This window comes from Vombatus ursinus, unplaced genomic scaffold, assembly GCF_900497805.2.
Source record: "Vombatus ursinus unplaced genomic scaffold, bare-nosed wombat genome assembly UNPS02009489.1, whole genome shotgun sequence".
Classification (NCBI taxonomy): Eukaryota; Metazoa; Chordata; class Mammalia; order Diprotodontia; family Vombatidae; genus Vombatus; species Vombatus ursinus.
This window is the reverse complement of record NW_020949267.1, coordinates 6,154-23,048: the sequence shown is the minus strand read 5'-3', so window position 1 is coordinate 23,048 and position 16,895 is coordinate 6,154. Positions and strand designations below refer to the sequence as shown.

Sequence of the window (16,895 nt, the reverse complement as noted above, 5' to 3'; positions counted from 1 at the left end):
TGTGTGTGTGTGTGTGTGTGTGTGTGTGTGTGTGTGTGTGTGTGTGTCCAATGGTCAGACCTGCATTTTAGAAAAATTACTTTGCCCGCTGAATGGAGAAAGTAATGCAGTAGGGAGAGTCTTTAGGCAGGAAGGTTAATCAGAAAGCTATTTCAATAATCTAGGCATGAGGTGATGAGTGTCCACACCACAGTGGTGGCTATGTGATTGAAGAGAAAGAAATTTATGAAAAGTCTTGTGAAAGCAAAAATGAAAACCCTTTTGAAGAAAGGTATTTGACATTATATTTAACATTGATATTTTATTTATATGTATTTATATATTTATGTATATATTTTATTTATATGTATTTATACTTAATATTTTATTTATTAACATTTTATTAGTATTTAACAATATGGTATCATAAACCTAGGCATTATAAAACAATCCCCCTCACCAAATGCTTGGGATACAATCTCTCACAATTACCCATAGATCCATGGGATGATTGGGCTCAGCTATAATGAGGCACAGATGTAGAAAACATGTGGTGGTCGTGAGGGACCTTCATAGCTCCTGGTTACTAGAAGTTCTTTTCTTCCTTCATGAAGTCCTCTGGAAGTCCCCCTTAGGTGCAGCTTTGGAGAGGGGAGATAAAAGGGTCTGTGGGTTTATAGGATTCTGAGGCCACCTGTCTTTATTGTATGTTCTCAAGGTAGTTCTTAGCCACTCTAGTTCCAAAGGCAGTGCTATTAATACCAATAGGAAATACAGTTCAAAATTCACAAGTTCATTCTCTGGTCAATGGGGAAAGCAAAGAGGAAAGAACTCAACTTTCCTTCTCCCCCTCATCCCCACCCACTCAATCCTCCATGCTTCCAAGGGCAGTTCTCTCAACCATCACTCTCCTCATTGCTGTTACAATGGAGAAACATTCAAACTGGCTTTCTGTTTTATCCATAGTCCCACAGGGCATGGCTAATTCTCATCAACCAATCACAAAATGTTTCCTGTGGGATGTCATCTGCTTTCATCCAATTATTAAAGCACTTCCCAATTAGATCAAGGATTTATTTGCACCTAGTTTGTGCTTTTGATCAATAGTTTCAATCCAAGTGTCTAGACCTTCTACATTTAATTTGAGATGAGATGTCCACACACACATTTAGACTCTCCCCTCCTTAAACATTTGCTGATCTTTTAGCAAAGTTCATTCCCAAATGCTGCATAGGTTTCAAGAATCCTCAATTTCCTCCCTTAACTGTCTTGACTCAGTAGTTAACCAATCAGCTACACATTGCCCTTCACCCTTAACCCTCTTGTCCTATCACAATTTACATGTTACCAGTCTTTAGCCCTGGACCACCCTACCATCCATCTCAGTCACTGTCACTTCTGAGTTTCTGAGCTGAACATCACAAGAGGAAGTGCCCTCAAGCTATCATCCTGTCTCTCTCCTCTCTTTCACTACTGTACTCCTTCAAATCATCTCTATTTGTTTCCTCCACTTTCTTACCACCTACTCAATTCTCAAACCCTTGTAATCCAACTTAAAAACCTCATTACTCAACTGAAAGTGTTCTCTGCAAGGTTAGCAACAGTCTCTCAGCGGTTAATTCTAATGACCTTTTCTCAGTCCTAACCCTCTGTTTCTTCTTTTTTTGTTGTGAATTCCTCCTTTCAATGTTATTAATTTGTTTTTCTTTCTGAGGGTTTTTTGTAATCAAATTCTCTATGTATTTGTCTATTTTACTAATTTTTTTTAAATCAACCTTACTTGTCATCTCAATAGGTTGCTTGCTTTTTTGCTCAATAGGTTTTTTGTTTCCAATGGTATCTCTGATTTTTCAGAATTTCTATTTTTGTGGTTTTGGGAGGCATTATTAATTTGTTGATTTTTGAGGGTTTTTCTGATTATATGCTCAATTCATTGATCTCTTCTTTCTCTATTTGTTGATTTAACTGTTCAGAGATAGACATTTTCCCTGTGGAAGACTTTGGCTACAATACCTAAGTGTGGGTGTGTTGCCTCATTGTTTTCACAACTTTAATTTCACAGGATCCCCATGGGATAGCACTGTTATGGAAATAAGAACAACAAATACTATCCCCAAATCCATCAACTGGTGACATGACATCTTTCTGGAACTGTTCATTTGGAAGCTTCTGGGAAAGAGAAGCCAGAAGCCAGAATGAGCAGTTATATTACATCAGAAGCATTGCAGGATGATAGAGCAAAGCGCATCATCTCTGGGTGCCAGTTCCCTTGTCGCATCCTTGGTGACCGTCTGGAAACTTAGCACTTAGAAGCAGCCTCTTGATTACTGCTGTCCCTCTACCACATCCTGCCTATGGCCAAGAGCTGATTCTTGTCTGCCAAACACCCAGAATACATCGGTGCAGTTATAGGCAGTAGATCAGAAACTATTCACACTCCCTAGGCACCAGACATAGAATGGTACTATCTTGTTGAAAGTGATGGTTTGAAATGATGCTATAAACAAAGGCAAATATGACTTACAGTCCAAGGCTCAATGTGTAGGGGGCAGGTTCCCTGCTGTGTTCAAACATGTACCCAGAGGTTGGGGAGTAGAATGGTTGGGCATGGCCAGGGCAGGGCAGTTTCAGAAAGTGTCATGAGGTATCACAGACCAGGACTTAAACTGAGGAAGAAAGATTGCCCTGGGGCCAGCCCAGACGTGTATGAGCCTCAGCCTTACCTCTAGGGGAAAACCCAGAGAACACCCAGAGCAACAGAGTATCATTCTTGTTCCCTCCAAGGCAGAGGTTCTTAATCTGGGGTCTGTGGATAGACTTCAAGGAGTTAGAGAATTTAGATGGGAAAAAAAGTCCGCATCTTTATTTTCACAAACCTTCAGATTCCTTTGTACTCTTATGTATTTAATTGTATACCTTGAAAAATATCATTCTGAGGAGGGGTCTCTAATCTTTACTAGACTGCCAAATGGGTCCATAACACTAAAAAATGTTAAGAATCCCTGCTGTATGATTTGGAACTATGTCTGTAGGGCTAAAACCATGCATACCCTTTGACCTAGCAATACCACTACTTCCCAAGAGAGATTAAAAAAAAAAGGAAAAGGACCTATATGTACAAAAATATTTATAGCAGCTCTTTTCTAGTGGCAAAGAATTGGAAATTGAGGGGATGCCCATCAACTGAGGAAATGGATGAATTAGTTGTGTTAGATGATTGTGATGGAATACTACCGTGCTGTAAGAAATGATGATCAGGATGCTCTCAGAAAAACCTAGAAAGACTTATATCAATTAATGCAAAGTGAAATGAGTAGAACCAAGAGAACATTGTACACAGTAATAGCAATATGGTAAGATGATACACCTATCAGATTGGATAACATGACAGAACAGGAAAATGATAAATGTTGGAGAAGATGTGGGAAAATTGGAACATTAATGCATTGTTGGTGGAGTTGTGAACTGCTCCAACCATTTTGGAAAGCAATTTGAACTATGCCTAAAGGGCTATAAAAAATTTATGTGGCCTTTGACCCAGCAATAGCACTTCTAGGGCTGTATCCCAAAGAGATCATAAAAATGGGAAAGAGACCCACATGTACAAAAATATTTATAGCAGCTCTTTCTATGGTGGCAAAGAATTGTAAATTGAGAGGATGCCCATCAATTGGGGAATGGCTGAACAAGTTGTGGTATATGAATGTAATGGGATACTATTGTGCTATAAGAAATGATGAGCAAGTGGACTTCAGAAAAACCTGGAAAGACTTGTATGGTCTGATGCTGAGTGAAATGAGCAGAACCAGAAGGACATTGTACACGGTAATAGCAACATTGTGCAACAACTAACTTGGATAGATTTATCTCATCTCAGCAATTCAAGGATCTAAGACATCTCCAAAGGTCTCACGATGGAAAATGCTATCCACATCCAGAGAAAGAACTATGGAGTTTGAATGCAGATCAAAGCAGACTATTTGCTCTTTTTTTCTGTTTTGTTTTGTTTCTTCTTTCTTGTGGTTCCTCCTATTGGTTCTAATTCTTCTTTACAGTATGACTAATGTGAAAATATAGGAATGTATATGTAGAGCCTATATCAGATTGCATGCCATCAGGGGAAGGGGGAGGGGAGAGATGGAGAGAAAATTTGGAACTCAAAATCTTAGGGAAGTGAATGTTGAAAACTAAGAATTAATTAATTAATTAAAAAATATATTGTAAGATAATCAGCTGTGAATGACTTAACTATTCTCAGCAATACAATGGTCCAAGACAACTCTGAAGGATTTATGATGAAAAATGCTATCAGTTCCCAGAGAAAGAATTGATGGTGTCTGAATACAGACGGAGGCATACTTTTTTTTTTTACTTCATTTTTCTTGAGGGTTTTTTTGGTCTATGTTTTCTTTTACAATACGACTAATATGGAACTATGTTTTCATGTCTACACATACATAGCTTACATAAAATTGCTTGCCTTTTCAATGAAGGGGGTGGGGAGGGAAGAATTTGAAACTCAAGATTTTAAAAATGAATGTTAAAAATTGTATTTACATGTAATTGGAGAAAAATAAAAGACCAAATAAATATATTTTTAAAAAGAACCCTTGCTCTAGGGGCAGGAGACAAGATGTTTGAGAGGACTAATTCTTTAGCCCTGAGATTGCCAGCTTTGCTCCGTACTCCTACCCCTACATCCACTACCTAGCCAAATCCTCCATCCTCCCATTCCCACACTCCCCAATCCCCCTGACTCCATTTCTTCTGTCCCAGCCCTCCCCAGGCTAAAAGCCAGGAGGCTTGCATTCTAGGACTTCAGGCAAATCACTCCTCCCTAGAATTCAATATCTTTACCAATTATAGGGATGCAAAGTGAATCCACAGCCACAAAAACTAAACAGTTGTGGCTAAACCTCTATAGGAGATGCCTTATCCCAATCTGTCTATTCATTTCAATATTTATTAAATTCCTACTATGCACAAAATGCAAATACTAGAGATGTAAAGATTCAAGGATTGACACTACTTCCTAAGAAAATCATGGAAGGCTTTGCAAAGGAGATGGTACTTTTGATGGGGTAACATTCAGTTTCAGAAGCCAAGACCTTTGCCCCTTTTTGCCAAAAGGAATTTGGCTCCCATTTGTTTACAGACCCCAGAAAACCCTTAAACTTTTAGATTCCTTATAGACTCCCTTTATTTCCCTTTGAAAGCCTTAGCATTACCTTTTGATCTTATTCAGATGTACCTTTGCCCCTAGCCCTAAAAAGAATCTGGCTCCTGTTTGTCTATGGGTCCCAGAGAACCCTTAAACTTTTAGGTTCCTTATCTACTCTTTTTATCTCCCTTTGAAAGCCCTAACCCCACTTTCTGATCCTTTCAAACTTCCTCCTTCCAGTTCCCTTCATTATCTATTCCCATTGTTTATTCAATCTCTCAGACCTTCCAAACAGAATTCTCACCTAGACCCTTTTCCCAACCACGCCCCCCCTTCCTCTGGCCACCCAAAGTTACTTTAGTGTACATAAGATCCACCCTGGCCCCCATTCAAACGCTGAGACTTTCTCATGCCCAAAAGGCTGAGACTCTCGTGCTCGCTTGTCACCATGGGAGTTACTAATGTTCAGATTCCTTAAGAGTCTGGCCTATATGTTTTATCTCTAATAAACTTTTTCTCTGGCTGGAAGAAGATTTGAGTTGAATTCTTTCAGGCAAGGCCCAGTGTCACAATCTTGGGGTCCGTTCGAGCACTCCAAAACCTCTAGACCTCTTCATATGGTTCCCTGCACTGGGAAATAACTGCCCAATTTCAAACTCTTCTCCAGCCACAACTGGAAGGTATGTAAGCCTCCCCCTCCCCAATTCCTTTGTTGTCTTGTGACTGGGAGGGGGATTTCCAAGCACCTAGCCAGGCTAGGCTTGGAAGTGTTTTCAGGCCTGACCTCTCAGGTCCTGCTAGGTCAGACAGCTACAAGACTGTCTCGAACTCCGCCTGAACAGTCTCAGGCTTTCGGTCCAGTGGTTCTGTTTGAACACTTGGACCTGGGTACACCTTCCTTAACATAGAGGATGGACTCCCTATCAGGAAGTGTAGGTCCAATCCTCAGTTCTCTAGGCACTAGGGAATTGGGAAACTGTTGGATATCTGTTTTCTTTTTTTCTCTTTTTCTTTTTCCATAAGCCCACCATGGGTCAATCCTCTTCAATTCCCAAGAATTCACCTTTGGGCTGTCTTTTACAAAATTGGAAAAATTTTAGCTTCTCTAAAGGACTTAAAAAGAAAAAGCTGGTATATTTTTGCAACACCGTTTGGCCTCAGTATCACCTGGAAAATTATGAGGCATGGCCCCTTATTAGGACATTAAGGCTAAAGACCTCTCAGAGTTAGAAAAATATTGTTGCAGAGAAAGAAAATGGGTGGAGATTTCTTACTTAATGGCTTTTGTTGTGCTTTCTAGAGACCCCATTCTCAGAAAGGATTGTAAGATGCTTGTAGTTAGAGCCACCCCACTAATGGGGAGTGGGGATCAAATGGACTTTTTGGATGATCCTCTCCTTATGGCTCCTAGGGTTATGGCACCCCCCTGTTCTCAGCCTCTGTCAGCATCACCTCCCCAGTACCTACCTCCACCCCATTCTCCTCTGTCCTCTCCAGCTGTTCCCCATTTTCCCCACGCCTTTCCTTCTGCTCTCCCTTGACCCCTTCTACATTTCCCTATTCTCCCCTGGCCCCCCTTGTTTCCCATGCCCCCTCCTCCTCACCCAACTCCTCTTTCCCTTGGTTTCCCTTCCCTTTTCCTCTGGCTCCTCCATTTCCTCCCCAGACCCTTGCTCTAGAGGCTACTTCTACTCAGGCCTTGAGCAAGGACCTCACTCCAGCCTCTACTTCCGAAGAGACCCCTGCTCAATTCCGGACAAGGTTCTCAACTCTGAGTCTCCTCCCCAGAAGACCTCTACTTCAGATGGGACCTCTACTCAGGCTCCAGACAAGGGTCTTACCTTGAGGTCTCCTCCCCTGACCCCTCCCCCTCCTCCAGCATCAGGTAATCTTTCCCCTTGCCAGCCGAACTCCTCAGCCTTGGCAGTTCAGCCGGCACTCCCCAGTCCCTCGCTCACAAGAAGTGGGACTTCCTATCTTCTTCCCCCGCGAGCCCCTGTTCCTGCAGGTCCTTCAGGGCTTTTTCCTTTAAGGGAAGTACCTGTCTCTCCTAATGGGACACTTAGGGGGCACGTTCCATTCTCCATTTAAGACCTCAACCAGATTAAGGACAGACTAGGTCGATACTCTGAGGATCCCACTAAATTTACTGAGGGCTTCAGGGATGTGTCCCTACAATTCAAACTTTCTTGGGGTGATTTGCATGTCCTCTTCTCTACCTGTTGTACCATTGAGGAGAGGTAGAGAATCTGGGAACATGCCCAAAACTTTGGGGATCATTTTGCTAGCAATGACCCCACAAAATACCCCCCAGGAATAGCTGCTGTTCGTGCTAGTGATCCAGGGTGGGATTATCAGAAGAGTGAGGATGGGGGAAAGAGGGACTGCATGATAATTTGCCTGTTAGAAGGGCTGAAAACAGCATTTTGAAAGCAAGTAAACTTTCAGAAGATTAAGGGAATTACTCAGGAAGAAAAGGAAAACCCTGCCCTTTTCCAAGATAGGCTAGTAGAAGCCATTAAAAAGTATACGAATTTAGATCCTGACTCTACAGAAGGGGAAGTAATCCTTAACATATATTTCGTTAACCAATCTGCCCCAGATATTAGGAGAAAATTACTGAAATTGGCAATGGGACCCCAAACACCTCAGGCCCAGTTATTGGAGATTGCCTTTGGAGTCTTTAACGACAGAGACCTAGTTGCAGCAGAGGAGAAGGAACGCAGGCAGAGGGCTAGAGACAAAGAACATGCTTGATTCCTGGCTGCTGCCATGGTCAGGAAAAGACCCAAGGGTGTTCCCGGCAACTTGGGCAGTGGAAAGACCTGCTTTGGATGCCACCAGGAGGGTCACTGGCCCAAGTAGTGCCCCGCCAGGGCGCCCCTTTGGAGGAAGCCCCCAAAACAGACACCTCCAGGACCTTGCCCAAGATGTGACCAGGAGGGACATTGGAAGAAGGATTGTCCCCAAAGTAGGAGAAGTGGTAGAGCAGCCCCCCAGTACCCTGTCCTCCAGTCTTCTCAAGACTGGGGAGGACAAGAGAGCCTGGGTCTGGACAACACTCCCACTTTCTCCATCTCTCTCACCAAGCCCTGGGCAGAAATCAAGGCTGAAGGTAAGGTTACCCACTTTATCATGGCTATGTTCTTTGCTTTAACCAATTAGTCTGGTGCTATTCGCCCCTTGACCCATTCAGTCATGGGCATTCAAGGGATAACTAAGGGATGTCTCCAGACATACCCCCCCTTCCCCTGCCTATTCGACAATCTGTTGTTTAAACACTCCTCTCTTATGCTCTCATCTTGCCCTGTTCACTTGTTGGGAGGGAACCTGATGGTGAAGTTGGGGAACCACTTTTCTCTAGTTAAGCCTCCCCTCTCCCTTTTCCCTCTGTGTGCCAGAACTCCCCATGTTCCCCTGGAAGTGTGGGAGACAATTTGGGATTAGGGAACTCCTGGGCTAGCTACTCTTGCCACCTCAGCCATTGTTTGCCTCCGAGACCTTAAAGTATTTTCCCATCGCCATATTTGTAGCCCCACCCAGGAGGCTTCTTTGTCCACTGCCTCAGGAGTGCTTAATTTCTTGGGAACTCAAGGCTATAGAGTCTCTTTGAACAAAGTCCAGATAGCATGTCAGTCTGTAAAGTTTCTGGGCCACGAACTCCCTGTCCCAGACACTAAAAAACAATTTCAAACTTTTCGAGGCATGACTAGGTTTTCCTTTTCTTCCTGAGTAATTCCCTTAATCTTCTGAAAGTTTACTTGCTTTCAAAATGCTGTTTTCAGCCCTTCTAACAGGCAAATTATCATGTAGTCCCTCTTTCCCCCCGGAAACCTTATAAGAGTTTTATTGTTAAGCCCTTTTATTGTTGCTCCTCTGGGCCCAGACTCACTCCCCCTAGAATGGGGCCCTGACCAGGCTAAAGCCTTTGTGATTTTAAAATCTAAATTGATCCCCATACCCCAAACTCAGTCCTTGGGACCTGACCCTAGCCAGGTAGCTTGTTTTTCAAAACAATACTCTGTAGCTACTGGATGGCCTACAAGCCTCCTGGTTGTGGCTGCTACAGTCATTCTAATTGAGGAAGCCTCTAAATTTACATTTGGCCTCCTAAAGTGGGAAAATAACTCCCCAGTTAAACTGGGAAACCAGTTAGACCACTCACACCCACACGGCAACTCTCATCTCTACAAAGCCCTCCTCCCCAGTACGACTTTCTCAGAAGTTTATGCCACCCCATTTATGCTTGCCACTTCTCTATGGGCCACTCTCCATATCAACACTTTCCTTCTCCACAGGGGAATATTACCTTACTTGGGAGACAAGCTCTAAGGCCACTAGACAAGTTAACACCCCTGTGGAGGGAGGGCTTGTAAGAGTTTCTGTTGATCTTTCAACCTGTACTCCCTGTGCAGATAGCACTAGTGATAAGAATTTTGGGGAAGAGGTGAAACAAAGTGCCAACATATGGCAAGACCCCAGAACTACTGTCTTGGTCACCCAATGTTTGACACCCTACAAAGACTTTGGGGTGTGCACCCTTGGATTTTTAGCACCCCCCTTCTCCATTTTCAATGCCACACCGCCCACAGTCTCTAACTTAAGGGCAAAGTGTGGATTTTGGGGAAATGTCCTCTGGTCTCTTAAAAGGGGAGCAGAATATCTCATGCCTTGGTATGGTCATCTACAACATGAACATATTCTCTCTAACCTTACAGAGACTATTCACCAGTTGGCAAATGAGACAGCCTATGGTCTTTGGGAACTCCAGCAATCTCTGGATTCCTTAGCAAAAGTAGTTCTAGATAATAGAATAGCCCTAGACTACTTGCTGGCCTCCAGTGGGGGTGTATGTGCTTTAGCAAACACATCTTGTTGCATGTACATCAACAACTCTGGGAGGGTAGAACTCTGCACTGAACGTATTTTGGAAAAGGCTAGTTGGATGCAAGAAATTCATAATAATTTTAGTGCTCCAAAATCATCTTCTTCATGGGAGTCCTGGCTTCTTTCTATACTAGTCCCTATTCTATATTATATACTATTATATACTAGCCCCTGATTATACTTCTCTTGTGTTTGTTTGGTCCATGTTTACTAAATATTCTTGCCAGGTTCCTTTCCTTTAGGGTCACAGCCATCAACTTCCAGATGACTGCTCAGTCTGTATACCAGCCTGAGGACTCTAGCCCTCTGAACCTGGCATCAGCCGGGTTTTGAAGTTTCACCCCTCGAACAGGATCCAGAGAGGCAGGGACAGCTCTACGCCCCTTGCCAGCAGGAAGCAGTTTCAGAAGCCGAGACCTTCGCCCCTTACACCAAAAGAATTTGGTCCCATTTATTTGAGGGGAAAATGATGGGGTATCATTCAGTTTCAGAAGCCAAGACCTTTGCCCCTTTTTGCCAAAAGGAATTTGGCTCCCATTTGTTTACAGACCCCAGAAAACCTTGAACTTTTAGATTCCTTATAGACTCCCTTTATTTCCCTTTGAAAGCCTTAGCCTTACCTTTTGATCTTATTCAGATGCACGTTTGCCCCTAGCCCTAAAAAGAATCTGGCTCCCGTTTGTCTATGGGTCCCAGAGAACCCTTAAACTTTTAGGTTCCTTATCTACTCTTTTTATCTCCCTTTGAAAGCCCTAACCCCACTTTCTGATCCTTTCAAACTTCCTCCTTCCAGTTCCCTTCATTATCTATTCCCATTGTTTATTCAATCTCTCAGACCTTCCAAACAGAATTCTCACCTAGACCCTTTTCCCAACCACGCCCCCCCTTCCTCTGGCCACCCAAAGTTACTTTAGTGTATATAAGATCCACCCTGGCCCCCATTCAAACGCTGAGACTTTCTCATGCCCAAAAGGCTGAGACTCTCGTGCTCGCTTGTCACCACGGGAGTTACTAATGTTCAGATTCCTTAAGAGTCTGGCCTATATGTTTTATCTCTAATAAACTTTTTCTCTGGCTGGAAGAAGATTTGAGTTGAATTCTTTCAGGCAAGGCCCAGTGTCACAATCTTGGGGTCCATTGAAGCACCCCAAAACCTCTAGACCTCTTCACTTTGAGCTGAACCTTGAAGAAAAAGAAGAATTCTGAAAGTTGGAGCTAAGAAGAAAGTGTATTCCAGGCAGGGGGAAGAGCTTGCATAAATACATAGAGGCTGGTGATCTATTACCAAGTTTGGGAAAGAGCATAAAGCTCAAGTTGGCTCGGGCTTAGTATGCACTCGGGGAATAAGGGGAAGAAAGGCTAGGAATTTAGACTGGAACCACTGTTAACAGACTCTTGCCCAGCATCAGTTGTTAGGGAATTCACCTAGCCTAGGTTATAGTGCCCCAAAAGTCCAGGACCATCAGTATTCTATAAGAGGAGGTGGACATAACCAAGAGGCTCCAAAGAAAGTCTCATCACCATTGGGTGAAGGTATTAAGGGATATGTGAGGTTGACATAGACGGTGTCCTTGTAGCTAAGGTTCATCTGGAGGCTGGCACTCAGTGAGCATCTGCCCTGGAAGTGTCTTCGGAGGAGGCTGGAATGGCGGCCCTGGGCAGAAAGGATGCCAATGGTCAAGGTCTTGACCACTTTGAGCTCAGTGCCCTGGCCTGTGGCCTGGACGCATTGGGCCAGAGTCACCTGGACATAGACACCATAAATGCCACTGCGCTGGGTCTGCAAGGAACCCTGGACCAAAGTGAAGCCATAGATGAAGGAGCGGCCCAGGGATGGACCCCCTTGCCACTGCAGGGTGTTGTCCTGACGGGAACCTAGGAGAGAAAAGGAAGAATAGGGGCTCAGACCCATAGGGGGCCCCATTCACCCATTTACCACAGCTCCCTGGCCCCTCCTTATGCAGAGACATTATGCTAATAACCTATTATTAAATTGGGATCCAGGCTTTTCTCTTTACTATTTCCTCACTAAAGCCCAACCCTTTTTAAAGTCAGTCTCTAAAGACATGACTAATTGAGGAAATTACTTTTAACCCTCAAAGCACAAGCTCCTTAATCTTGGGTGGGATCCCACCCAACTAGGACACCTAAATTCTATTCAGAGTATAAACAGATTCCAATCTTGGCAAGTCCTCTGGAGAAAGGAGCTGCTATCCTTGTACCCCTCTGTTGGATAGGGTGACCCAGCTCATGAAGGAAAAAACCAACCAGATGGTTTGGATGGAGATGGAGTCCCCTGTCCAGATTGCTAGAGGTGGCTGAGTCTCATGATCAAGTCACATTTTCAGCGGAGGAGCTGAAGACTTTTGAACAACCTCATTAAAGTTCCACCAGTCAGGGTTGATTTTCACTTGTCAAGGAAATCCCCTTTCAGAAAGGTTATTTAAAGTTTTCTGGATTTCCATTGTGCATCTTTGGTTACTGAGAGAAACCACTGATCATCAATTTATTGATTGCTAGCTAGCCTAATTAATAAATTGATCATTAATTACCCAGAAAGTCTGCCTCTTGGGGGTTTTTATTCATCACAATACCAAAGGGGGGAGAAAACAAAGACAGACAGAAGCACACACACAAACACACACACACACACACACACATACATGTCTACACACAGACAAACATATAGATGTACACAAAAAGACAAATACTCAGAGAGGACAGAAAGACACATATAGACAGGAAGACTCACAACTCATTGTTACCTGTGTGATTGAGCAGGAGATGGGCTGTGTGAATTGTTTCCTTACTTCCTCCCTGTTTTTCCCTGAATGTATTGTTCTCTGGCTGAGGGAGGAGGACAGCACAGAATGGGATGGAGCCAATTCTGATGTTCTTCAGGCACTTCACAGTCAAAGAAGCCCAGAAAACAATTTCCCTGAAGCCCCCAGTCTCAACCTAAGTTTTGCTATACCCATTTCTCTCTCTCTCTCTCTCTCTCTCTCTCTCTCTCTCTCTCTCCCCCTTCTCCCTCTCTCATTCTCTTTTTCACACACACACACTGTCCCTACTGTCCCTATTCTCCCCTGACTCCAGCCCCTGCTTGACATTTCCTCTTTCCCTTGAGATCTGAATTTTTTAAAATGTTCTTTCATTGCAGTAAGGATTCATGAAAGGCTTTTGGAAGAACTTCTTAGCTTCCTGAAATGGGAAGAGGATAGACCATGAAGGGAGATCTGGGAACAAAATAGGAGGCCTTGGACCAGATACAAGGGGTCTGATGAGCTTACTGTCCCAAAGTTCCTTCCAGATCAAAGAATTTCTGGTAACCCCCTCCACTTATGCTGTGAAGCTCCCCTGCTGTCATCTGAGTCATTGCCTGGGGAAGACCCACTGAAATCATTCTCACTCTTGAGCCCTTGCCTGCCTACCTCCAACCACTCTACCTTGGGATCCACCTCACTGACTTTGGAGTCAAATGGGCTAGGGCACACAGCCTGAGTGGCCCCACAAATAATCCTCTCTTCCCATCATACACGTGCGCTCACATGCGTATACACACATACACATACACACACCAGATCCTAAATCCAGACTGCTTCTCACCTCCTCTCTGTCATTCTCTCCCTGTCTCCCCATCTCTCTCCTTGTCCCCTTATATCCCATGCCTCTGTCTCTCACTTTCCCTGTCTCCCCATATCTCTCCTCCATCTCCATCATCTCTCATATCTCCCTTTCTCTCTCTAGCTCTCCCTGTATCTTCTCTATGTCTCCCCAGGGTCTCCCCTCCTTCTTGTCTGTACCTTTACCTTGATCCTTTCCTGTATCTCTTCCCTAGGGGGTCTCTTCCTCTCCTATACTCTATACCCCGACCCTACCTAAGATCAGGAAATCAGGAAGGTTTACGTGGCACTCACTTACCTCATGGTGGACCTTGCTGAGGGGTCGGGAGAGAAAGTAGCAAACCAGAGAGGACACCAGGAAACCAGCAAACAACCCAGTGACAAAGCCAACCAGGGAACAGCGAAAGTAGATCCTTAGCTTCTTCCTGCCATCCCCAGAGGCCATGGTTCTGCTCTCCTTATGGGGACAGGGGGGGCAGGGGGATAAATGGATTGAAGGGAAATATGAGCCTTGTAGGCAGATGGAGAGGGAGTCACACACACACACACACACACACACAGAACAGAAAAGGGAGAGAAGGAGGGAGAGAGAATGCAGAGAGAAAGAAAACAGAGAACAAAGGGAGGGAGGGAGGGAGGGAGGAGGAGGAGGAGGGAGAGCCAAGAGTGTGTGGGTGACTCTCTAGATAGGCTGAAGACAGCAGGAGGAAATCCAGAGGTCAAAGCCTCCAAAACCTTTCCCCTCCCCTTTCTCCTCCTTCTGTGCTCCCTTTTCACATGTGAATTGGCCTGGGACTTTTTGTAAGGGGGAGGGAAATAAAATTTTCCAGGGCTCAAACCAGGAACCCTTGTACATGTGGCAATGTCTCTCCCTAACTCAGGAGTCACCGCCTACTCTTGACTAAGGTCTTCTCCACCCAGGTACTCTTCCCCAATCACCCGTGCCCCTTCCCCAGCACTGGATATCACAACTAAGGAACCTGTTCTCCCAAAAGGACTCTCACCCTCCAGAGGCAAAAACATGGGTGGAGTACCTAAAAAGAGCCTAGGCCCCTGATTAGGATTTTTTATTGGTGCAAAACAAATCCTAGTTCCTCTTCTTAAACACTGAGGGCCATATGGCTTAGTGACATGCCCATGAGAGGCTGAAGTGCTCAGTGATCAACAACCACAAAGGTACCCATCATAATGGACAGGAAGACATCCAGGTCCAGTTCAAGCTCTTGGTTCTCTATTGTATTCCAACTATCCCTCTGAGATCCCAGAATAGAAAAGAAAGGACCCAGTAACCCTGGATATATCTTCTTCATCTTCCCCTCCCCATGCCCTCTTCCCCGACCAAACCTCCACATCTCATTCCTTAAATGGGATCAAAACACAGCCCATATCAGAAAATCATCTTTCCTTGAACTTCAGAATTGTAAAACAGAATGTCAGAGCTGGAAGGGATCTCTTTCTACCCTTGTCTCTCTGCATCCCTCCTGCCTCTTTCTCTTTCTCTTTGTCTCTTCCTCTGTCTCTCTCTCTCCATCCTTGTCTCTATCTTCCATCTAGAATCAAAGACCCATAGAATGTCAGTGACTGAAAATGACCTTAGAGATTATCTTATTTTAGATGAAGAATAGGGAAACTGAAGCACAGGGAGATGTCTATCCAGTTTTCCCTTGAGTAGGGTTTCAGTCCAGGTTTTAGTGTGTTCCAGGATCAAAAGGTCATTTTCACCCTGTTTCCAAAGTCATCTCACAGCCTACCTGACCATCCTAAAGACTCTCATTACCCCACAATCTCCTTGACTATCTCAGACCCTCCTTTTCTAATCAATAATTTTACTGAATCATTCCACAGTGTCCCACAATCCATCTCACATCCTTCTGAGTCATCTCAGTCACCATTTCACAATTCATATTCATATCTACATCATATCCATATCCACAATTCATTCTAGAAATCTCCCATGTTCATTCCCCCATGCTTTTTTCCCTCCTTACCTGTATCTCATAGAAATTCTATCTCCCTTTCAAGGCTCAGTTAAAGTGTTAGCTAAAAATAAGAAATACAGGAAATGGGGCACAGAAATCTATCCTGCCCAACAGGAAAATAGAAGGGGAAGGTGATAAGAGAAGAGGGGGAGAGATAGAAGGGAAGGCAGACTAGGGGAAGGGGTATTCAGAATGCATGCCATCTTGGGGTGGGGGGAAGGGCAAGATGGGGTAAAAATTTGGAACTCAAAATCTTGTGGAAGTAAATGTTGAAAACTAAAAATAAATAAATTTATTTTTTAAAAAAAGAGATTAAAAAAAGTATTAGCTAAAACAAGAGGTCTTTCCTAATTCTCCCAATCACATTAATGCTCCTTCTTTAACCTCCACCACAATTGTTTTATATTTGCTTTGTTGATATTTTGCATTTACTTTTCAGAGTACATGCTTGTTTTCCTCCATTAGAGTGTAAGATCCTTGAAGGAAATAACAGTTTGGCATCCTCAACACCTCTACAGTGTCTGGCACATAATAGGCACTTACTAATGCTTGTTGAATCGAATAGACCATTCCCTCTCTGTCCCTCCCATGCCATCCCTGATCCACTCCACATCTTCCTGAGCTATGGCATACTCTCCCAATGAAACCCAAAGCCTCCTAGAGACATTACTCAGCTTCCCTCAACTCTTCAGCTTTAAGCCATTCCATGATTCTAGCACCCCACAACCTGCATGTCTATTTGAGTTTCCCTGAGCTAATTCACAGCCTCCTTGAGAAATCCCACAGAAGTCTAATTATCCCAAAGCTGCTCTGTCCATCACAGAATATCTCTCAGTCATCCTCCAGCTTCTCAATCTATGTCATAGTTTCTCTGTTCTTTGTCCTCAGGGTGATCTCCAGTACCTTGTTGCCTCAGTTCTTTCCCAGGTCATCATCCCTGCCTTAGCTGAATTTTTCTCCCATCTTAATCACTTTGTGAACCAATTCCACTCCACACTGTCCTCTTCTTTTGAGTCCCTTGTCCCTTTATTCCTATTACCTTTACTCCTACTCAGATGCTGCTGGAGAAAAATCACAAAACCACCCACTACAAATTCACATTACATAATATCTGCTAGGCTACACTGTAGCAAGGCAATTCTTTCATACTCCTCCTTTAATTAACTCACTATCCCACTCACCATACACAATAGCTTTTCTAAAACTGTTCATCCTTCATTAAACTTCCCATAGTTCCTAATTATCCCACTCTCTTGGCTGAGAACC

The 16,895-nt window shown here is 43.8% G+C and overlaps 1 protein-coding gene across 1 annotated transcript; it reads right to left on the bottom strand.

Annotated features, from left to right (window-relative positions):
• Positions 1 to 11,243: 11,243 nt before the first annotated feature.
• Positions 11,244 to 14,095, bottom strand: LOC114035893 (CD70 antigen-like). Its single transcript, XM_027852279.1, has 3 exons — positions 13,949 to 14,095; positions 12,793 to 12,874; positions 11,244 to 11,902 (listed from the first exon to the last, which is right to left on the bottom strand). Exons 1-3 carry the CDS (start codon positions 14,093 to 14,095, stop codon positions 11,490 to 11,492), a joined length of 642 nt encoding a protein of 213 aa, XP_027708080.1. The 3' UTR covers positions 11,244 to 11,489.
• Positions 14,096 to 16,895: the final 2,800 nt, after the last annotated feature.